This window comes from Corvus hawaiiensis, chromosome W, assembly GCF_020740725.1.
Source record: "Corvus hawaiiensis isolate bCorHaw1 chromosome W, bCorHaw1.pri.cur, whole genome shotgun sequence".
NCBI classification, from domain to species: Eukaryota; Metazoa; Chordata; class Aves; order Passeriformes; family Corvidae; genus Corvus; species Corvus hawaiiensis.
In genome coordinates this window covers 2,003,250-2,028,061 of record NC_063254.1, presented here as the reverse complement: position 1 = coordinate 2,028,061, position 24,812 = coordinate 2,003,250, and the positions used below count along the sequence as shown (strand labels likewise).

The following is a 24,812-nucleotide window of genomic DNA, read 5'->3' as shown; positions in this document are numbered from 1 at the left end:
CCCAGCTGGCGCAGGGGAGCAAGGAAGCACCCGGCTTGCTGCTTTCCAGTCAGCTTTTGGCTAGTTTTTTTCCAGTTTCTTGTTCTCCGGAGAGAGGCTGAGAGTTGAACTTTTCTTTCTCTGGAATTTCAGATTTTCTTCCTTTTCTACTTGACTGCTTGACTGCTGTAACATCAGAGCACATCGAGAGGACTTTCCACTGGGCACAGAGGGCCTGGCCCGGGCCAAGCCCCAGCTCGGAGGAGACCAAAGGGAGGACTCTGACACTTTCCCAGGTTTTTCCTCTACAGTGAAAGATTTTATCATTTAACATTATTTTCCTTTCCCGTGTGTTTGTTAAATAAATAGTTTTATCTTCTTCACTTTCCTTCGAGGAGAATTTATTTTTTCCCGAACCTGGTGGGGGGAGGGGTGGTTGTGCCCTCTCTCAGAGGATATATTTCTAAATTTGGCCAAACCGGAACAACGAGTGAGTGGGTCTTGCTGACCACCCCTTGGCTCTCCAGCTCACGGATCATCTTGTGGATGGGAATCACAGCATCTCAAGTTGTCCGGTACTCTCGGCGATGCGCTGTCGAGGTAGCAATTGGTACTCTTTGTTCTTCCACCTTCAGAAGGCCGACTGCAGACGGGTTTTCTGATAGTCCAGGTAGGGTGTTCAATTGCCTAATGCCCTCTGTCTCCACAGCAGCTATTCCAAAAGCCCACCTGACTCCCTTTGGGTCTCTAAAATACCCGTTCCGGAGGAAGTCTATGCCCAAAATGCACGGGGCCTCTGGGCCAGTCACAATGAGATGTCTCTTCCACTCATTTCCAGTCAGGCTCACCTCGGCTTCCACCAAGGTCAAATTTTGTGATCCACCTGTTACACCAGAAATAGATTCTACCCCCACATGCTGCGATGGAATTATTGTACACTGCGCACCAGTGTCAACCAAGGCATCATATTTTTGTGGTTCTGATGTACCAGGCCAATGAATCCACACAGTCCAAAAAACACGGTTTTCCCTGACCTCTACCTGGCTAGAGGAAGGGCCCCTCTATGCCTGGTTATCCTTCTTTCCCTGGGCCTGTATCTTAGAGGTTCCTTCATGGGAATTGGACATGCCATCATCTTTTCCATCATTTCCAGCAGTTTGGCTACAGGCAACTGGAGCTACTTCCTTTTTGGTAGATCCTCCTTTCTGAGACTTGCGCTCCTTCAATTCACTCACTCGTGCTGCCAGAGCAGAAGTGGGTTGTCCACCCCACTTCCTCATGTTTTCCCCACTGTCACACAGGAAATCCCACAGCTCACTTCGTGGGATGTACCTTCTCTCTGGGGAACGTCCGCGGACAAGGCACTCTTTAATCTCCTGGTGATTCTTCTCTACCTTATCTTCCATTTTCTGCATACGTGTTTCCACAGCTGCGATTCTTGCATGTGTTGGGCCATGCACAGAGTCCGCATATGCTCGGAGCTTCACTGCCATATCCCGCACGGTCTCATTCGCACCGTAGTCTGGTTTCATTATTGCTAAAGCAGAAGCGTATTCTGGTGGCCCAAGCTGTATGAGTTTTCGCCACATGTATGGAATAACTCTGGCCCGATCTGGACTCCTCAATCCTGGGTCATGTGTGAAGACAACCTCTACCACCCCTAGTTCTCTCAGGCGTTGGATCCCTTGTTCTATGGTCTTCCACGGGGTTTGCTGTATGTAGAGATCATCTCCACACATATATCTTTCAATCACCCTGTCAAAACCCGTCTCCAGAGACTGGTAGAGTTAGCCTCCCTTTTCATCTCTTGGTCGATCACTGGATCATGTGACAGGGATCCCAAATGCCTCGCTTCAGCACCGTCCAGCATCACATCATCACCTGCCGCATCCCAAATACGGACCATCCAACTTATTATGGATTCATCGGACCGTCAGGTGTAATCCTTTCTTAGGCTGTGAAGGTCCTTTATGGACATGGACTCAGTAATGGTTTCTGTGCCTGAGTCCGTTGGTGGTTTTGAGGTTCCTTCCCCTGCATCTTTTGAGGTCCCTTCCCCTGCATCATCATCATCTTTCACTGGGCGATCAGTTTTGGTTGTGTGCTTTTTCCTCGTGACAGGAGCCACTGTCAGTGGCTTAGACTCTCCATCTGGTTTGGGCTTGCTATCTGGTTTATCTGCAGTCTGAGTGACCGGGGTATCTGCAGGCTTTGCTGATTGATCTTCCTGCCTCTCTACCATTACCTGCTGCAGTGTGCGATAGGCATAGGCCAAAGCCCAACATATTGCAAGGAGCTTGTTCTCATTAGAATTGTCATTGTGTTTCTCTTTCAGATATTTTCCCACCTCAGCTGGTTTCTGAATTTTTTCAGATGGGAAATCCCAAACTATCGGGTCAGAGAATTTCTTTAGGGTTTGTCCAATGTCCTCCCATTCCCCACACCACTCAGGATTTTCCACCTCTGGGTCAGGTGTCTCAGCAGTCACCCTGGAAATCTGAGCTCTTATTCTAGAGAAGCTGTGAATCATATAGAGGAAGATTACCAGATTAAATACCAGGAGGGTGGTCTCTTTAATATCCAGGGGATACTGAACATTCTCAAAAGATAACCTATCAAATTTTAAGGGAAGGGAAACCCCGTCTCCTCCTCCTCTAACAATCTGGGTGCAATTACTAATAAATTCCCAAAACAGGCTACTGAAGCTAGGACTGGGGTTAGGACAGAGAAACCACTTATCATACGCTCCTCGACCAGCTGCCTGTACCTCTATCAACTTCTTATAAATCATTATCACCGAGCACAGCAAAATAGAAATCCTGATTCGTCTCCCTTCTCTGTAAAATTTACATATCAAGGACAAGATTGGAGCAAGTTGTGGATAGGCAAACAACCCTAGGGACCAAAAAAGCACTAGTACCTCAATGAAGCCTAAGGACCAGAAAGACATGAGTACATCGAGCCAGAGAGACATTATGAACTCAACCGGCATGGTGACTACTTTACCCCAACACAGAATAAGTAAATTCAAACCAAAATGTAATTAGCACAGGTTTTTTTTCACTTTCCTTCGAGCCACACAGTTGGGCGCCACTAAATTTGTTCCGGTTTGGCCAAATTTAGAAATATATCCTCTGAGAGAAGGCACAACCACCCCTCCCCCCACCAGGTTTGGGAAAGAATAAATTTTCCTCGAAGGAAAGTGAAGAAGATAAAACTATTTATTTAACAAACACACGTGAACGGAAAATAATGTTAAATGGTAAAATCTTTCACTGTAGAGGAAAAACCTGGGAAAGTGTCAGAGTCCTCCCTTTGGTCTCCTCAGAGCTGGGGCTTGGGCCGGGGCCAGGACCTCTGTGCCCAGTGGAAAGTCCTCTCGATGTGCTCTGATGTTACAGCAATCAAGCAGTCCAGTAGAAAAGGGAGGAAATCTGAAATTCCAGAGAAGGAAAAGTTCAACTCTCAGTCTCTCTCCGGAGAGCAAGAAACTGGAAAAACTGGCCAAAAGCTGACTGGAAAGCCGCAAGCCGGGTGCTTCCTCGCTCCCCTGCCGCAGCTGGGGAAAAAAAGCCCTGCTATATTTTTGTGTCCTTGAACAAGCTGCAAACTGCTTTGAGAAAGTTTTGCTCGGGTTTTTTTCCTTCCCCCTCTCAGGCTCAGTTTAGAGGCATAGAAAGGCCCAAAAATTAATTTCTGGGCATAGGCAGCGATATGGGATACACATCATAAGGTCACCCCAAGACAACCTCTCTCTCTTAATGTCCTCAGGCCTCGCATTGGGCGCCAAGATCTGTCTTGGTTTGAAAGACAGGTGTCTCCTAAGGAAGGCAGAAGCCTCCCTTGGAATGGCAGATGCAACCCTCTTCCCTCCAAGTTATTATAATTTTGAAATCAAGGGGGCTTTTAGGCAAAGATGTGGGAAATAGGAATAACAGTTCTTTACTGTTATATATATAACCAGTCAAACAAACAACAATAACTATGGCAGTAACAGCAAACAATCACAAACCCAGTCCCAGCCTTCTCAGATGTCGGGCCCTTTCCCCTTGGGTGCAGTTCCGCTCACAGCCGGCAGGGGCGCTGGCGGCTTCCGGTGAGCAGGGCAGGTGTGATGGTTTCCCCGCGGCTGCAGGGGGCACTCCGGAGCGAGCTCGGGGAGCACGTGGCACCGGTGGTCTGGCATCCCGGGGAAGGATGGAACAAAGGCTTCACAAACCCCTGGGCACCTGGCCCCGGTGTCCGGCCGGACCCTTGGGAACAGCAGGCTGGAACAGCAGGCTGGAGTGGCAGGGACGAGCACAAATCCCGGGTGGTAGATGCGATGTATCCAAGCGAGGAACCCCCCGGAGGTCTGGGCTTGCAGGGCGAGCACGGCTACAACGTAGCGAAGGCTCAAAGCAGCGGCAGGGCAGGGCAGCCACAGCCTGGCGTCCAGCGGGGCAGGGAAGGCGGCTTTGGGATCCCGGGGCTTTCCAGCACAAGGAAAAGCACCCGAAACAAGCCGACTCCTCTCTGTCTGAATGCTGAAGAATGAACTGACCACACACCCAGGTGAAACAAAAGGAGCAGCCAGGTCTTTTGTCTTACTTAAGTACCCAGCGATTTGTTGTCTTAGTATGGGGGAAAAATTCCTTTAACAGAAAAAAAACTAGACTTTTTAAAACCCCAACAGAGGTATGGTTGCCCACATTCTCATCCTCTTCCTTTCTCCGGGGAAACCATTCCTTTGAAAATTCCTTCCATAACTGCAACTGTTTTATAAAAAATTTTTTTTTTTTTGAGTATTTAAAGGTAGGTGCCAGCCATCGACTTCCAATTATTAAGGTCTGTTACTTGAAAATGGCACTTTTATTGTGATTGGACTGTCTGCACCTACCGCCTGATGGAGGGGAGCTACTATCACATCTGTGTTTAGCTCTAGTTCTCCCTGCAATCGGACTAAAACCCTCTGCTCCTCGATACATCTTCCCTATCCTCTCAATCCTCTCCTCTAGTCATGCTAAATCCGCCTCTTTATGCACCAGTTCCCTCATAACTTCAGTCTTGGCAGCCTGATTATCTGTTCCCCCATCCAACCTGCAATTAGGACTGACCATAAGATCTAAATCGTCTTCCTTATCAGGGAGATGTTTAGAACAAATTTGTTCTATGCTGCACATAGGGTAATGTTTTAACCATTTTCCTTGATTCTCCTTTTCAAGAGCCAGCACAAAAGGGTCTGAGGGGGCTGTATTCAAGCCACAGTCTTTCTGCCATTCCGGATGATTCTGCAAAGTGAAAAACATATCAGCATACCTAACCTCATCCCATTTCTGTTCCCATCCTAAAAAACAATATTAAGTGGAACAATGTATTCAAGGTTCCATTTTGTGGCCACTTTTCTCCAGAGTCTAGTTTGTACAATGGCCACCATTGATTACAATACTTAATCAAATTCTCCCTGGTTGTTGTTCCCCATGGGGGCCTGCCAATCTTTCTCCAGTGTCACAAAATGCAACCAAGTGAGGATTTTTTCAGAATGCCCCCTTTAGATTGTCCACTACCCATTTCCAGGTAGTAGACCCAAAATGTTATAATACAAATACAAGGCAATTATCAATCGATAAAACAAAGTCAAATACCAAATTCTGGAATACCAAATAACTTACCCACTGTGCTGGAAGATCCACACATCTTGTATGGGCAGGATTCCCAAAAGAATGCCTTATTATTGAATGGGATCTTACTTGTGTCCCAGACTGGTTGAAGTGTCTGTGGTCTTCTCCAGGAAAGTCCTCTTCCAGCATGAAGATCCAAAGACCCCTCAGATCCATGGGAGATCAGGCAGAGTGTCCCATCTGGAGTTGCCAAAAAATGATACCAAAATGAGCCCGATAGAAACTTTCTAACACAGTTTTGAGTTTTAGAAAGCAGGCATTCTTTATTGCAGCATGCTCATGACGTGGAGGATCGTTCCTCTAATCAAGCGTGCTGAGCATTGGGTAAACAGAGTTTTTATCATACACACTGATTACATATTCATTAGCTATCCCCACTTCCTTGACTTTATTTTACATAGTTGCACCCCTTATCAGAAGTCCTTATATGTTTCTTCAGTAGTCTTCAATGTCCCGTGTCCTTTTTAGGTGGCTGTTCCTTGAGCCCCACTTTTGAGTAAGCGCAATATCGTTGTTTTGCATAACTTCTGCTTTCTCAGCCTTGCAGAGCTTAGCTGGCATCCTGCTTGCATTTTGCATGAGTTTTGTTTGCCTAAGTTACATCCTTTATCTATTTCTCCAAGGCTATGCTGTTCTGTTCTATTTTCCTTATCAGAGTAAAATGCTGTTCTGTTCTAATGTCCTTATCAGCTGTTGGAATAACTCTTAATTCACCCATTAAGTAATAAAAAACTGATACTACTCATTATGATGAGATGCTTTTAAAATTATCCAAGTAGCTAGGATCTGGGCAGCCTAATAAACTCTATGCTAAGCATTTTACAATTACTAATGTAACTGTAGTATAGTATTGAGACTCATTTATTTTTCCATAACAAACAAAGTTTAACCATTCATTTTTTAAATTCATGCTTATTTATACTTTCCTTGATGTATTTTGTGTAAGTAGGATTTTGTTGCTGTCAGATGCTGAAAAATTTTATAAATAATTTTTTCCCGTCATTTGATTCTTTTTGTGGTCTGTTTAATCTCATGCTTTGTATTTTACGTGTTAGATAACTTAGATGACTTGCAAATTCATTCTCAAGTGCATTTGATTATATGTAGTATCTTTCTGTTTGTAATGTTTGGTTTGTTCAGTCATTTGGACTGCTTTAGTGGTAAGACAGATGACTATCTGAGTTGAGTTTGTGTGGGGGAGAAGAGGGCTAAAGAAATTGTATAAAACTGCTTTATTATTGATTGCCCTCATGTTGGCAATAGCTGTTCAACATGCAAAATACAGTGAGCGATTCTTTTATGCATGTTCCAGTTTGGCCAAATTTAGAAATATATCCTCTGAGGGAAGGCACAACCACCCCTCCCCCACCAGGTTCGGGAAAAATAAATTTTCCTCAAAGGAAAGTGAAGGAGATAAAACTCTTTATTTAACAAACACACGAGAAAAGGAAAATAATGCTAAATAATAAAATCTCTCGCTGTGGAGAAAAAAAACCTGGGAAAGTGTTAGAGTCCTCCCTTTGGTCTCCTCCGAGCTGGGGCTTGGCCCAGGGCCAGGCCCTCTGCGCTCCGTGGAAAGTCCTCCTGATGTGTTCTAATATTGAAGCAGTCCAGCAGAAAAGGGAGAAAATCCGAAATTCCAGGGAAGGAAAAAAAAATTCAACTCTCAGTGTCTCTCCGGAGAAAAAGAAGCTGAACCACTGGCCAAAAGCTGACTGGAAAGCAGCAAGCCAGGTGCCTCCTCCCTCCTCTGCTGCAGCTGGAAAAAAAACCTATCTCTGTGTGACCTTGAACAAGCTGCAAACTGCTTTGAAAAAGTTTTGCTCAGTTTTTTTCCTTCCCCCTCTCAGGCTCAGTTTAGAGGCATAGAAAGGCACAAAGTTAATTTCTGGGCATAGGGCAGCGATATGGGATACACATCATAAAGTCACCCCAAGACAATGCAGTGTAGTGAAGCTTAAATTTTCATGGTGAAAATGGCATATGCATGTTGCATATCAATAAAAATTTAAATTTTTTTGGGTTTTAGTAATACTGAGAAATTCAAGTCATTACAAACATGAAAAAATAACTAATCTTCCTGTGTACATTTTTAACTTAATGAGTATACACTAGTTCATAGCTTTAGAAGAATGAAATCGAGAAAAAGCAAATAGATTCATTTCTATTGTTTTAGTTACATGTATTTTATGATTGTTTTTATGATCATTTTTATAGTATCCTATATTTTTCCTTTTGATAAAATTTTATCCAATTGTAATAGGCCAAAGATCTATCATGTGTGCCTTTTTGATTACATTTGCACATACAACTAACAGTCTATATGAAATGAGAAAACACATCATGTATGTTTTTGTTCTCTTCTGAATTACTTCTTTATCATCAGGTTTATATTTCATATATGAATGTTTCATCTGTGTTGATGTTAACTTCTCTTTATTATAATGTAACTTTCAATAACTGCAAAAATAAGAGCAATTCAAAGATATGTTGAATTTTAGATTGTCACTACTTCTTTCCTGATCCTTCAAAATAGAATTTAAACCTGACTTTGGTAATTAGAATGTAAGCTTATTCATAGAGGCATGTTACTGACTGGGTATTTAATTTAACATGATGGTTCAGTGATTTGAAGTACAATCTGCATAATCCATGTTACAAAACTTTTTTTATTTCCCATTCCTGTCTTCCTAGAAAGAACTTGATTTCCACAGTTTGAAATATCTTCCATTCCCCTTCCCTAGTTACTCTAGGACTTTGAAAATTATTATTAATAAAATAGCAATTTTCAGCCTGGTTGGAGAGCTGAGAAATGCACATGTGTTACTTGAATGTGGAAAAGGTAGTGTACTCATTTGGCATTGTGGTGGGTTGACCGTGTCTGGTTGCCATGTGCTCACCAAGACCCCTTCTCACCCCCCAGCCCCCTCAGTGGGAATGGGAGAAAAATAAGGTGAAAAACTTGTGGGTCAAGATAAAGGCGGTTTAACAAAGAAAAGTAAAGGCTGCACATGGAAGCAAAGGAAAAACAAGATTTTTTTTCTCTTCTTCCCATGAGCAAGTGATGTCCATATACTTGCTGGGAAGTAGGGCCTCAGTATGCATAGTGGTTGCTTTGGAAGACAAATGCCTTAATAATGAATGCCCCCCCCTCTCCCCCCCTTCTCTTAGCTTTTATTGCTGAGCACATCATAGAGTATGGGATATCCTTTTGGTCACGTTGGGTCAGCTCTCCTGGCTATGTCCCCTCCCAAGCTCTTGCCCACCCCCAGCCTCCTGGCTTTTGAGGAATGGGGTTGGAGAGACAGCCTTGATGCTGTGGGAGCACTGCTCAACAGTAGCCAAAACTGGTTGTTTATCAACACCTTTCTAGCTAAAAATACAAAGCACAGCACTGTGAGGACTGCTGTGGGGAAAGTTAACTCCATCCTAGACATACTCAATACATGCATTTCCAACAACTGATTGAAAATATTCTGTGAAGTTTAGAATAAATAAATACAGTTCTGTGAATTTTCTTGACTTCAATGTATTAGTAGATTGTCATTGCTGCAAATGAGATTATGATGTTTAACACTTGATTTTTATTATAAATTTGTGAGGAAATGTAGTGTGATTGCATGTCTAATACAGAGGAAAAACTAATTGACTTAACATTTTAAATCTTATTTTTCTTATTTGAACAGTATTGCTGAGATCATTGAACATTATAGAAAAGAACAGATTGTTGAAGGATATTACCTTAAAGATCCTGTTCCAATGCAGGTAAAACTTCATCTCTGAGCGCTTGTTATTGAAGGTATTGACTTAATCCTCAAATATTTAAAATATAGGAACTGAATTACTGCAGAGGTATCCATTGTAGTTAAACAGCATCATCCCCTCCTGAATTTTTGTTTTGAGTTTGTGTGTTACTTTCATTTTATTTTCATATGCATTTGTTTATCTAAGGTTGGCTTGTAGTAAACAGAAGTTATGATAAGCTTTGTCTGTGCTCTGGGGTGTAAATGCTCCATCTTGTGCCCCTAACTCTGGTCCCTGAACTAGGCTGCTCTCTATTCTTCTGTGTCTAGTATCTTTCTTCCCTCAGAGAAAATCTATATGAACAGAAGAGCTTCAGAGATGATCAAGGGGCCGGGATTACAGGGTGTGTTCAAGAACATTGTTGCCCTGTAGCATAAATTCATCCTAAGAGACCACTGATAATAAACAAACCATATTGTCTAGTTTTTCATAAAGTTATAACTAGTTCAAAAGCATATTTTTATCCTTTCTCCCTATCTATTCTTCAGCTTTCTTGTTTTGATGGTTAGAAATTTGGTTTTAATTTCTAACCTAAATAGCTACCCCTTTGTTAGATCTATTATAGAAATTCAATGGCATTTCTTGTATTCTTCTTTAGTCAGCTCACTAAGATGAGCATACCAAAATCTGGTTTTTGTCTCTTCATAAGATCCTTGTAGTTGCCCTACTACCACCAGTTCCAGTGTGAGTTTGTGTTTCTTGAATGTAATGGACCAGAACAGCTCAGAATGCGATGTCATTAGTAATTCCTTTTTTCTGTGAGAGTGTTTACCAGATTGCCGAAGGTTATCTGTGTCATATCCTAGAAAGTTATCTGTGTCATTACCGTACCCACATTGTATTATATTGTTTACTATTGGTAAGTATCAACAAGAGCAAATTTTATTGTGTATTATTAGACTTATACCTTATTATTCTGATTGTTTTTTGGGGTTTTTTTTGCTGATTGACTTGTCATCAATGCTTCCCAGTTTTCTGCTACTATTAACTCATGCTCTTCAATGTGTTTGAGACAAATGTGAGGAAACTTGAATTCAGAGACATCCTTGAAAAGCTTCACCCAATAACTTTCCATGTTCTCCATCATTCTTTTTGGATTATGGCAATCATCTTCCTTTTGGCACTTTGTCTATCCAATTATGGTTCCTGTATAAATAACTTTCTCTGTGTTGACTAATTTGCCATGTGAGACTGCATCAAATTATTTTAAGTTATTCAGATATATTTGTGATTTTGTTTAAAAAAAAAAAGATATTGGTGGTGTAATTACCACATACTGTCATGCTCTGTTTTTGAAGAAAAAAAAATCAAAAGTCTTGCATGCTGTTTGCTTCAATCTAATAGACTTCCTGGTTTTAATTTTGAAATTTACTTTAAAACATTTTTCACTAGATGTGTTGTTTTGTATGTTATTTCTTTCATAGATATGTTATGGAGATCATATGGAGTTAGTAAAAACTTGGATATTGCTTCTATTGTCAGCCCTGTAATTCCTATTACTGAAATGTTTTTCATCTTGCCTTTGTCATGTTCAAAACCATGATTCTTATAGAATAGAGGAGAGAAAAGTAAAGTATTTAGTATGGAGCTAGTGCATATCACTTCATCTTGATACTGTTCTCACTGCTTGATAGTCTCGCTTTTCATGTTTTCTTATGGCTAAAGATCTTTTGCTGATCAGCTGACTTGGTAAGGTCAAACTTGCCTTGGCTTTTGGCCATTCTAGCTGGGTAACTACATTTCCAGATCTTTGTTTTATATGTGAATTTATCCTTTTTTGATGTCCTGTTTCTACTTTTTCCTATTGCTTTTTGTTACAATGATAGTCATTTAGGATATGAGTGCTAATAAGATTAGTGAGGAACTGTGCATTAGCTGTGTGTTAATAATTCAGTTTTTATTGTGATCTATAACATTCTTGTTGATTCAGAGTTAATCCTTAATTACTCAGTCCCAAAATCTGTGGTAGAAGACAGTTAGAAGCTAAATAACCTTTAAAGATTTGTGTAAATTTTGCATAAATCGCTGAAAGATGCTGCTTTCTATTTAGTATTAAGCAAATAAATAGATGTTACTTTTTGAAAGTTGGTCTGTATTTAAACCTTGTTTTTCTTCTCATATTACAATTGCGGCCTAATCATTCCACAAGAAATAGTTATATTATATTTCTGCCAAAGATATTGTATTAAATTATATTGATTTGTTAAGATACATGAGAGAATAAAGAATTGGTAGCATTCAATAAAAGTTCGATTGCAGCTGGATAGTATGCAATTGTTTCACAGTGATCTCTGAGCTTAAAAAAATGTTGATTTCTTCCTTGTTTACCAGCATCAAGAACAAGTGCTTAATGATACAGTGGATGGAAAAGAAATCTACAATACAATTCGTCGCAAAACAAAGGATGCTTTTTATAAAAATATTGTCAAAAAAGGATATCTTCTGAAAAAAAGTGAGTTCTGTTTAATTTTTAAAATGGTTTTTTTTCTAAAAAATGCAGATATGTATGCATATTTTGTGTAGTAGTGGTACTAGTGGAGGCAAAATTGACGTGAGCAAAAGGTTGTTTACGAAGGGCTGTGGTGGCTCTATAATGATCAAGATGAAAATTAAGGCTGAATGTTTTTCCAAAATGTACTGTGGTTTATGTATGAATTAGCTGCAGAACCTTATCAGTTTTATTCAGTGGACATTAAACAATGAGTGATTTATTTTTGTTTTAGTCAGTGCCTAAATCCACATTTTACTGGTACATCTAATTTGTCTTCCAACAAATCTCGACATATAAATCTCCAGGTATTAACATTTTTTTTATTAATGCCTTTTTTTTTTTTTTTCCTGAAATGTGAAACTGGTCAATTTTTTTATATATGTGTGTTTGGGGTACGGTTCTGATCCAGATTTGCATATACTGTATTCCCATTTGTGGTTTTTAGTAATTTTGATTTAAGATCTTGTGATGCAATTTGTTATGCTGATCAGTTGGTAAGAGTTTAGGAATCATTTTCTCATATAAAGAGAACTCTGTTTCTTACTTAAAATAGCCATAATAAATTAGATTGCTTACAGCATCATACATTATTTGCAAACTGTATAGATGTAGTCTTCTCACTGATATGAACAGAGCTCACACACACTGGTTTAATCCTGTTGAGATTAATGAAAATGTGTAGTGAACCATCTAAAATTGTACTTTAATCTGTGAAGAGGGTCTAGTTTTAGCTACATGCTGAAAAAATTGAGTATGTATACTGATATTATTGCTTAAACATAATTCACTGTACGTTGTTCTTCTGTTTGCATTTTGACAAAAACCTTACTGTTCTCTTTTTTCTTCATTTACAAAATTTACATTTTCTTTAAAACAATATTGTAATTTCTTACTTGCTTTCCTTACAGGCAAAGGAAAGAGATGGAAAAACTTGTACTTTATACTGGAGGGAAATGATGCCCACCTTATTTATTTTGAAAGTGAAAAACGAGCCACAAAACCTAAAGGATTAATAGACCTTAGTGTGTGCTCGGTCTATGGAGTACATGACAGTTTATTTGGCAGGTAGGGCACTGGCTTTTAATTCTTGTACATGCAGCAGGACAGTTAACTACTAGTTTGAGGCATATACAAGATACAAACAATTTGTCACTAATGAGCAAGTTGGCCTGGCACAATAAACTTGGGTTTTGACACCTGACCCTTGTTACTGTCCACGTGTGGGGGTTTTTTTTGGTTGGTTGTTGTTTTTGGGTTTTTTTTTAGCTTTTGCTGATTGTGAAATGCAAGTACTGTGACTCTTGGTTCATATTGCATTTTATTCCATAATTGGTGTAGATTGCAAGTGCATATGTAGACAAATTTAACTGATTAATGGAAACTTAAGCCATGGCAACTTGATTGCTAGTAACTGTTCATAAACAGCTTCTAGTAAGAAATTTTAGAATTTAAGATTTTCTCATGTAATAGGATGTGATAATGATTTGGCCTTTTGTACTGTCATTTTTCAATATTGTGTATGAATTGTTCTACATGTATTAAAAAGATTGTGAAGCAACTGTATTGAGTGTTTTAATCCTATTGAACCAAGAATTGATAAGATCAAGAATTTTGTCAGTTCCAAAAGATCTACATTCTTTTGTTGATAGGTATTAGAATGCTAAATTAGGTAGATAATGTGTCAGTGCTTTTCTATTTAGGAATCAATAAGAATCAGATTAGACCAACCAACGTTAGAGGAACAAGTTAGTTCATATAAGCAAATATTTTAAAAATTATTTTTGCAAAAGAGCATTTTCAGAGTTTCATTTACTGTACTAAATATGTCAACTGCAAGTGATTTGATTATTGGCAAAGACATTGAGAATCAAACCACTTCCTGATATCACTGGTAACTAAGATAAAAGAGATCACACTTTTTTTCATTGTTAATTACAAAAAAATATGCAGTCCTGTCCGATATAGAAGAAAAAGATGCATTTACTCCTGCAAATGTTGTTATTTTTTCATAACAGATAGAAAAACACATTAAACAGCAGCTCTGGTTATTCCATGCATCTTAATATTTATTAAGAGTATTTAATCAACTTTAAGTCTTTTCACATAGATAATGTGAAGATGTTTAAAATTAGTTGCATTTCTTAAGCTGCAAAGATCTGGTGTTCTTGCAGCATCTGATTTTTATACATTTCTTAATCATTTTGAAAAATCTGCACAACTATTGCAATGAGGAGCCATAGATATGAGAGTACAATTTTAAAAAGTACTGAAATATTCCTCATGAAAGTTGGCAATTATACATGAAACTTTGGTGGAGACTGTAAACAAGGAGTGTTTTGGTTAATAGTGACTGTTGAGCAGCTTCTAAGAAACACTGTACTGTGGGTTAAAATATATTCGGATAATAAGTAACACTGAAAGTGTGAGTAGAAGGAGATGTATGGTTGCACCTGCTTGGGAAAGCTGTTGATGAAGAACTGTAGTTGAGACAAAATTCCTCTTATTTTTACCACCTACTTAAAATATCTTTCCCCTTTTCTCAGAAGTACAGTGAGAGCTGTAGCTTTGCATGTCTTTGACAATAACTTAAGTAGCCCCTGACCAAGCTACTTTTTGTCCCCCTCCTCAATCCTCCTGTGTGCATAGCCACAAAATGCCATGCCAGTATTTACCTAAACAATGGATGGGGGGAAGGGAATACTGAAATATCATATGCAAGTGAAGTAAGATCCTTCATGTAACTCTGTGTTTGGGAGAGCCAAATTACCTTGAAGGTAATGTGGAAGACTCAGTGTACTTGTAGCGTTCAACTTTTAATGTAACAGTACAAAATATTTTTGATATTTCTTGACAAATGAGTGTACATACATAAAATGGAGAAGATGTTATAGTCACATTTAAAGCTTTAAAAGTTTCTATGACACATATTTGATCATGATCCAGTACACATTTTATTGGTTGTGAGAGCTGTGGAACACATTCAGATAAAGAATTCCTTATGTTAATATAGTTTCCTGAACTCCTAAAACAACAAATCCATAATGCATGGTTAAGTGCCTGGGATGTAATGCTGAACCTGTGCATGATTTAAAATGTTCGTGGTGAATAGTCCTCATAAAAGACTTGTTAATGCTATCAGATGCATTTTGCCTCAAGTGTAAGTCAGTGTACATGTATATTCAATACAAACGGTTCCAAGTTTCTTAAATATTCTGAAACAAACTAGTTGAACTAGAGTGCAGTTTTCTTGAAATTACATCATTTATTCCAACCAAAATGCACTTTTGAAGCATGTAGAGACTTTTCTTGTTGGGTTTTCTTCCGACATTTTTGTTTTGTTTGATTTTAAGGTCAAACTGTTTTCAGATAGTAGTTCAGCACTTCAGTGAAGAGCATTACATCTTTTACTTTGCAGGAGAAACTCAAGAGCAAGTACAGGTGAGAGCTTTTGTTGGTAAATATAATTTTAAAAGCAATTTTTTGTTTTGTAGTGTTTAATGATATTATCCTTCTCTAATAGAAAGCATGTGTACAATGTATGGTGGCTATGTCTACATTAGCAAATATTACCATGCAATAATAGCAGATATGTAAGGGATATAGTTGGTGATGATAATCCAGCACCTACATTACCTATGCTTTAGGGATTCTGCTTTAGAGGAGTTCTAGTCTGGTCCCATGGACTGAACTTCCATTAGTGTCCATTAGATATTTCTGGAGAATATATTTTGGAGTTGTTCAGTGCAAAAAAAAAAGTTTGCTTTCCAACACTCTTCCAACTAATGAACCAGAGCATGGTAAGTGGGAGTTTTGTTTCAAGAGCACATTCCTGATAAGAACTAAAATGCTAATGCAGGTATGCCCACCAATCAAAATCTGTCAAGCCATTTGCAGTTATTTGTCCTGTCTTAGGCCCTGATCTTGCACAAAATAAAGGGGTTTTTGTGTTTTACATTGGTATCATTTAGTTATTAGCTCTCTAACAGTTAATGTTTGCTGATTAAGAAATGTAGGAATGGAATTTAATTCTCTAAAAGTCACTCACTAATAGGAGAGCATATGGAGGATGTGACAATGTTCTTATTTATCAAGTTGTTTTGGTATTCCAGAGCTCAGAAATAGACATTTTGTCTCAGAAGTTAAGCTATGCATTTGATTTTATTTAAGAATGTGTAGTAGGCAGAATATCCTGTCAGGACATGCAGAATATCCTGTCCTATTTTCTGAACATTTGGTATAATCTGCTTTTGGTTTAGATTTGCTTAACACTTAAGATGTTCACTGCATTTATACAGAATACTGGGATTTCTTTTATAAAATGATTCTGGTTCAGGTAAGTCAGATGTTTTACTGATGCTTGTGTTCTCAGAAGTTACAGCTGTCTGTACTTTGTAACATTTCACAGAAGAATAGTTTTATTGGCATACTAAGGAAAATTTGATGGTTTTTATATAATGTGGTAAATATCAAAGCAGCTGTCCAATGGATTGCATGTTGTCTGAGGTTTGTACAAACCATTAAGTGAATGTAATGTAGTGTTAGCCTCATATACATTACATATGCTAGCCTCATGACATAGCTAGTGTCATTGTGCATACTATAGTGCATTGTTCCTACCTGCTGTTGTAAACTGTGATGTTTAAGGGGATAGATTTTCCCATTAGAAGGGAGAATAAAGATGACTGTATCTAGGAAATATTTAGATTATTTTAGAGTGTTTAGTAAGTTCTCTGGTTCTTTATTTGCTTTTTCTTATTTGAATAAGAAAGCAAGCCCAAGACACGAGCTAATAAAAATTTGATGCATAGTTGACAGTTCCTTGTTTTGTGGAAGGTTTTGAAAGCTTAAACTTCACTCCCAAAGTGGTTTACTTGAGAATAGCTGCAATATTGAATGGACCTGTATTTTAAAAATTATTAAATTGCACTTTGAGAGTAGCTAGCAGATCTTTGACCTACACCTTTATGAATGTTAGTCAAAACCTAAATTTTGTGCTTCACGAGAACTTACAAAATTTGAGGGCATGGGATGTGAAAACATGAGAAATGAGGCTATAGCATGTCTTCCACCTTCCCAAGTATCTACTCTGCTTTACGTATTTGTGAGCAGAGAGAATGGGGGTGAAGGTTATACTTTTCAGTGTTTTTCTGTTAATGCTGCTTTTTGTTTGAAGCGCATAGAGTAAATACAACTGCATATAAAAATAGAGGAGAGAATGATCAGAACAGTTTGACTTATCTGTTATTTTCTCAGAAGCAATCAAGTCTTGCCTCAATTTATATACCATTTTCTATTTAATTAAGTATGACTAATCTGGAAAATTGATAAAGGTCACACTGTATATCCATTAGTAATGCTTGATATTTCTAAAAGAGAAACTCAAATTTGCAAATGTCTTTTTAGATTTACTGAGAAATATATGAATTTTGCTTTACTATTCAAATTTTCATACTCTGAGTTGTATACAAGTTGGCTCTTTTTAAGATAAAGAAACAACTTCAGATACTTTTTGATATGTCAGTTCTATTGCAAGAAGCTGTATCTGACTTTTTGTTACACTGTTTTGTGCCTTTATCTTTTAGGACTGGATGAAGGCTCTGCAGATGTTTTGCAGTTTAAGGAAAAACAGTCCAGGGACATCAAATAAACGTCTACGTCAGGTAAAGCTACATAGATGGGGGGGGGAGAGGGGGAGAGGTTGCCTCCTTGTTGCAAAATGATGATATATGTCAGAACTTTCCTTTCAACAATAGTAAATCCTGCATGTACTTTCTTTTTCTTTGAGTTATACAGTACCTTTGTTAAGCCAATGGGAATGACTTCCACTCTATTATAATATCTATATACACAAAAATCTAAATGGTGTTTAGGCAATTGGCAGATGCTTTGGTAGGTATTAATTTCTGATCACATTCAAGTAAAAGTGTCAACAATTCAGCGTTTGTATTGTCTTTACTCTTACAGTTCACCAGATTTGACAGACTTATGTCACATGTAACCAAAATAATAGTATAATTAATATTATTCATTTTTCAGTGACAAATACATGCTTAACTGTGATTATGGTGTATATTCTTTTGGTTTCTTGAGAGTACTGTTGTGGCCAGAATTTCTTTCAGAGGTAGAGCACAGATAATCATAAATGACTACATAAGTGATGATTGAAGAATAATGGGAATCAAGAATCCCTGGTATCTTTGAATGCTATGAATATTGGAAGTAGCTGTTTTACCAGTCTATAGGAAAAGGAATACATTTTATGGGTGGTTTTTTTTTTAGGAAATGCAGAATTATTCTCTGGTCAACATTAAAGATGATTGAATACTTATGAAGAAGTAGACTAAATTAGGTCAATTGATATATGAAGTGGCAGAAGAAATTTGGAGTCAAAAAAGCAAAGCACCTACAGTGTGATCATCTGAAATAATTCTGTACTTGCAAACACAAAGCAAATGTTAGGCTGCATGTAGGAATAATATGGAAGATAGATACCATTTAATATTTATGGTATTCTCATTTAGGATACAGTTAGTTTTGATCATCTTATATCAAATGTATAAAGAAAATGAGAAAACTATAGGCTGGAATGAATAAAAGAATTTCCACGTAAATAAGTGTGGGAAGTATTGGACTATTTAGAGAGCTGAAAAGTATAAAAAGCATGAATGATCAAGGTAGATGAACTGTATAAAGATCAAAAATCATACTTCCATGACTGCCTTACAGAAGTTATATCAGTTTCAGGGTTTCTCGAACTGTCCTTTGAAATTTCTGGTACTGAATATTTGCATTTAAATGAAATTTTGACCTGATCAAGTATGATATTTCCTCTATTTGACTAAATTGACTTCAGTTGATATCAGTAGATATTTGATTAAGCTATGAATTGCATGCAATTCAGAAGTTTGTAAAATAGTAGAGTGTTTAAAATGTATTTAATGTAAATTAGTTCAGTGTTCACTTCTCATTTTTTGGAAATTGAGTTTCCGAGTGCTCTTATTTTGAGAATCTATGGTACAGACTAATATCTTCCTTATAACTGGGAGAAAAGAGTGTAGTGTGTTAAGGGAATTTTATATAATCTACTGGTTTTTAGAATAGAATAGAATATTTCAGTTGAAAGGAACCTACAGCAATCACCTAGTCCAACACCATGATCAATTCAGGGCTGACCAAAAGTTAAATCATAGTATTAAGTAAGGGCATCATCCAAGTACCTCTTAAACACTGATGGGTTTGGGACATCAACCACCTCTCTGGGAAAAGCCTGTTCCACTGTTTGACCACACTGTGGGTAAAGAAATGCTTCCTAATGTCAAGTCTAAACCTCCCCTGGTGCAGCTTTGAACCATTCCCACACATCCTGTCAGTGGATACCAGGGAGAAGAGATCAGCACCTCCCTCTCCACTTCCCCTCCTCAGGAAGCTGTATGTAGAGAACAATGAGGTCACCCCTCAGCCTCCTTCCCTCCAAACTAGACAAACCCAGTGTCCTCAGCTGTTCCTCATAGGACATTCATTCCAACTCCTTCACCAGCTTGGTTGCCCTTCTCTAGATGCATTCAAGGACCTTCACATCCTTTTTAAATGGTGGGGCCCAGAATTACACACAGTACTTAAGGTGAGGCTGCTCCAATGCTAAATACAGCAGGATCATCATCCCTTTTGACTGGCTGGTTATGCTGTGCTTGATGCACCCCAGGATGTGGTTTGCCCTCTTGGCTGCCAGGGTTCGCTGCTGACTCCAATTGAGCCTAATCTGTAAGGAAAGCACAAAATGCAGCATTGTGTTTGGATTTGTCCATGGTTCTTACTGAAGATACAAGTCTTTAGCTTCAGCAGAATTTTCTATGCATTGAAAAGTTAGTAATTGTAAATCTTATAGTGATGGTTTTAAAAGTAAAAAATGAGTTAAAGCTATGGTGCTAGAGGTTTATTTTCAAGTTGTTGCTCTTACTTTGTCCCTGGTGCCTCTTAAAATCTTCTTTCATTATTCCTCTTCCCTGCTCTTTCTATTAGGAAATTATATTTTGTATTTAATATTTATTCCTTAACATTAAGCCTCCACATGGGGGAGGGAGGAGAGAATTCCATTCTTTCTTAAATAAATAAATAAACTTTGTGTATTTTCTTTAGGTCAGCAGTCTTATCTTGCATGTAGAAGAAGCTCATACGCTCCCAGTAAAACATTTTACTAATCCATATTGTAACATCTACCTGAACAGTGTCCAGGTAGCAAAAACACATATCAGGGAAGGGCAGAACCCTGTATGGTCAGAAGAATTTGTCTTTGAGTAAGTCTTAATCTTATTGAATTACTGAATTTCACTTGAAAGTTGCATTGCATTTAAGATTCTTTGCACTGTACTGTTTTGTATCTGCTTTTTAAAAATACTGTATGCATGGTTATACAGGATCCACAAATGGATGGATAGAATTTTATGTATGAATCTAAGTATCTTTGTTAATATGATTGTCTTTGGCTGGTCATGAGAACTCAGGATTGAAATAACTTTAGAATAAATTTAAATGTTGGCCAAGTATAGTATTAATTGAGGCTTTTTGTCTTTTCCCCCAGCGATCTTTCATCTGATATTAATAGATTTGAGATAAGTCTTAGTAACAAAACAAAGAAAAGTAAAGATCCAGATATATGTAAGTATTTTTATGTAAAGGATGCATATATATTGAAACAATGGATAGAGTTTGCATTGCTCTTGTCAAACATTGTCACAAGAGAATGAAGTATATTCTGTGACTATCATATAGCTGTATTGGTATGTTTTAGATGTCTGTTACTGATTTTACATTAATGTTTTTACAATAAGAACCTGCATGTTTTTTAGTAGTAAAATGCACAGTAATCCAATACTATATATCTGATGGCTTTTCTAGCTCTATTCCAGTATACCTATTGTGTTATACTGTGACCATGTTTACAAAAAAAAAGAAAAGCATTCAGAATTAATCTCCTTTCATAAAATGTTAAGTTTCATTAAGTTAATTTGTTTAATTTTTTTAAGCTCAACTGTGTGGAATTATTTGTCCTTCTCTGGCTTTTTTGTTGCTCCCAGTGAGAAAGAGGGAGAAACAGTAGTACTTTCCTCACTTGAAAATAAATTAAAAAACCCTCCAACTTGACAGTCTGTAGAACAAAATTTGCCTCAGTCCTTGTAGCATCTTGTTCTTCCCCCATTCAATCTCATCTATGTTCCCAAGAATGTACTTTCCTCCTGTTATTTACACAGCTTCTTCAGATGTTTTGTTTCTATTTTTCTATTCCAGAAAGCTACTAACAAGATGGTAATATTTATCAGCTTTCAAAAAACAAAACAAAACAAAAAATCCCAAACCCAACCCACCAAAATGAACCCTCCCCAAAAAATCCACATTTGAATTCTGAGCCATAAAATGTGATTTTTTGGCTTTCAAGGTATTTTGTTTCCCACCATAATTCTTGTAACTTCATCCCTTTGCTTCCTCTCTGTTGCTTGCAGAGCAGACACCCTCTCACCCAACAGTTGTTCCAAGTACTTTTCTGTTGTGTTCAGACCTGTCCCAAAGCCTAGCACAGTCCTGATAATCTGTTGCTGTTGGTTTTGATTTGCATGGTATTGTGTTACTGGCCTGTTATGTTTGCCTCTGTGTCAATTTATTTCTCTTTTTTTCCTCTCAAAGAAGAGATTTGTAGGGAAACTTTGACCAAAGTAGAAGAATTACTTTGAAGACTGAATGCTCTTGCCAAACCTAATTAAATTTCAAAACTGTTGCCCTTTCCTTTAACTACAAAATTTTCTGCACAGCAGAAGGAGAAAAAAGATGTATTTCATTTGACGGACAAAAGGACTTTCTGATTGTAGTTGTGACCTTGTTATTGCATGGTTCTATGCATTTGAGCTTTATCTTGGCCAAAGCTTTGGTTAGTAAAAGACCCTTTCAAAGGATAATTCATGAATGGGAGACTTCAGTAACTTTTTGTAGTTTCCTTCTCTCTGTCCAGATTAAGGAGATTGTGCTGCTTTTAGATGTATCCAACTGGTGGAAGGTTTTAGATCCTTTTCTTACCTAGGTCAAGAGGATTTGCAATGTTTTTTGATCATGGTTAGGTAGACTCTTAGAGCATAACCTAACAGTCCTTTCATTTTGGGATAAGAATTAGACCATATCAACTTGAATTAACAAGCATCTCTGCTTACATCCCCATCCCTATTAAATATTTGAAGTATATGGGGAGAAAAACTGAGCTAAAAGAGACCATATCAAACTTGCCTGTGTGCAATGTTGCCTAAACCTCCAAAAGCAAGAAAATGGGTTGATTACCTTTCTGAACATTTCTCCTTTGTAGCCACAGTTTTTAAAAGTGGATTACTCTGAATTAGGAGTAATGTGAGGGCTATATTTTTTCAATATTTGTGGTGAGTTGACCTTGTCCGGCTACCAGGTACCCACCAAGCAGCTCTCTCACTCCCCCTCTGTTACAGCGGGGATACTGTAACACGATGCACCAAACCAGGAGGCCGTGGAAAAGAAATATATATATATATAGACAGATTCTTGGTTGATGTTTCAGAGATGTTTATTTCTCCAGCCGCATGGCCAGACCTCTGCCGAGGAACTCTCACAATCCGGACCCGAGGGTCCTTGCCCGCGCAGGGAAACACAGAACAACCAATCGGAAACGAGGCTGACCAGGGGCTAGGGAAACCCCGTCTCTGTCCCCTCAGGGCCCCTCTCCCAGGGCTACATGGCAGGGGGGGGAGACCCCGACACCCCTCCTCAGGGAGACAGGAGAAAATAAGATGAAAAACTCATGGGTCAAGATAAAGGTAGTTTAACAAAGAAAAGCAAAGGCTGCACATGGAAGCAAAGAAAAAGATTTATTCTCTACTTCCCATCAGTAAGTCATGTCCAGCCACTTGCTGAGAAGTAGGGCCTCAGTATGCATAGTGGTTGCTTTGGAAGACAAATGCCTTAATAATGAATGCCCCCCTCCTTTTTCTTAGCTTAGTATTCTTCTTAGTATTGCTGAGCACAACACCATGTGTTATGGGATATCCCTTTGGTCAGGTTGGGTCAGCTGTCCTGGCTATGTCATAGAATCATAAAATGGCTTGGCTTGGGACTTTAAAGATCATCTAGTTCCAACCTGCTGCCATGGGCAGGGGCACCTTCTGCTAGACCAGGTTGCTCCAAGCCCCATCCAACCTGACCTTGAACACTTGCAGGGATGGAGCAGCCACAGCTTCTCTGGGTAACCTGTTCCAGTGCCTCACCACCCTCACAGTAAAGAATTTTTTCCCCAATATCTAATCCAAACCCACTCTTTTTCAGTTTAAAGCTATTACCCCTTGTCCTATCACTACACTTCCTGATAAAGTCCCTCCTCATTATTCCTGTAGGCTCCCTTTAGGTACTGGAAGGATGCTATAAGGTCTTTACAGAGCCTTCTCTAGGTTAAACAACCCCAACTCTCTCAACCTTTCCTCGTAGAGGAGCTGCTCCAGCGCCCTGATCATCTTGGTGGCCCTCCTCTGGACCTGCTCAAGCAGGTCCACTTCCTTCTTATGCTTGGGGCCCCAGAGCTGAACACAGTACTTAGTGTGGAGTCTCATGAGAGCAGAGTGGGAGAATCATCTCCCTCACCTGCTGCCCACGCTGCTTTTGGTGCAGCCCAGGATACAGTTGGCTTTCTGGGCTGCAAGCACACATTGCTTGTCTCTCCTTTCAGCCAATTTGTATTTGCAGTAGTGCCATAGCTTGGTTTTGAAGTTGAGAATATGCAGCTGGAGGACAAAACATGTCATTGTGATACACATGTATCACTTCTGTGGCACTGGGAAATAAGCCTACTATGGCAGGCTATATACTTGGCTCCTTCCCTCCCATATTCTTCACTAAATATGTGCTAAACGTTTTAAGTAGTGTATGTAAGCACTCTTGCATTGACGTGGGTGGACTTAGAACAAGGGGGAGAAACTATGGAGCCTATCAGGTACTTGTTAAAGGTAGTAACAACATATTGTCTACCAACACTACATACCAAAAATAAGACATTTGCAGCCCCTTCTTTGAAGAACATAGTGTAAGAGGTTCAAGTCCTTAACAGCTCCTCACTGCCTTGTAAATGGATTGTGCTAACATATGAATGAGCTGTGGGTGGGAAAGCCAGCATTTAATATGTCCATTATTGAGCAATTTATTCTTTGTCAAGATTTAGATAAGCTTTTATTCTGATTCAGTAACTGTAAATGGTTTTAGGGGGTTTGGTTGGCTCTGGTTGGGTTCAACAAAGGCTTCACAAAGGCTTCACTGTAAACTTAAGTTCATTTCCATTCTGAAAAAAACCATAAGTTTAAACCACTTTAAGTTTGATTTCCAGATTATAATTATTAATCATCAAAATATAAACTTGTTACTAAATATTAATCCCTAAGCTTTATTTGCAAATAAACCATTAAGAAACCTCAGTTTTACCTTTTATTTTTGCTAATGTTCATCACGTAAAACATTCTTGGTTCAAGGTTGTTGTATATAGTTTTTGACTGTGCTTGCAAAGAATGGATCAACTTGTGGGGGTTTTTCTGTATATTTGTTATTCTATCATAATGTGCTAGACTGCAAAGTTTAAACATCCTTAAATTCTTAACTAATGGCAGTCTCTTATTGAACATAGCCTAATAGTTCAATATACTTTTCAAAGTAGCAGAAAGTGTTCCTTTAAAGTTTTTTAATATAAATTATAACAAGTATTCTGCAGTCCATATGTTGCTATTTCTGTTTCAATCTTTTAAGATCAAAATAAGATTATAATATTTATATGATCACTAGGAAGTGCTACTGTATAGCCATGGGAAAAATTAAATCATCAGGTTATTCTG

General features: G+C 38.3%; 1 protein-coding gene across 1 annotated transcript in view; it reads left to right on the top strand.

Annotated features, from left to right (window-relative positions):
- LOC125319355 (ras GTPase-activating protein 1-like) overlaps positions 1–24,812 on the top strand; it is a 125,058-nt gene that overhangs the window by 65,155 nt on the left and 35,091 nt on the right. The window contains exons 9-15 of the mRNA XM_048290460.1: positions 9,326–9,404; positions 11,775–11,895; positions 12,843–12,999; positions 15,285–15,372; positions 17,517–17,594; positions 20,071–20,228; positions 20,513–20,589. Of these exons, the coding sequence (XP_048146417.1) occupies positions 9,326–9,404; positions 11,775–11,895; positions 12,843–12,999; positions 15,285–15,372; positions 17,517–17,594; positions 20,071–20,228; positions 20,513–20,589 (758 nt within the window). The remainder of the gene's footprint in view (positions 1–9,325; positions 9,405–11,774; positions 11,896–12,842; positions 13,000–15,284; positions 15,373–17,516; positions 17,595–20,070; positions 20,229–20,512; positions 20,590–24,812) is intronic.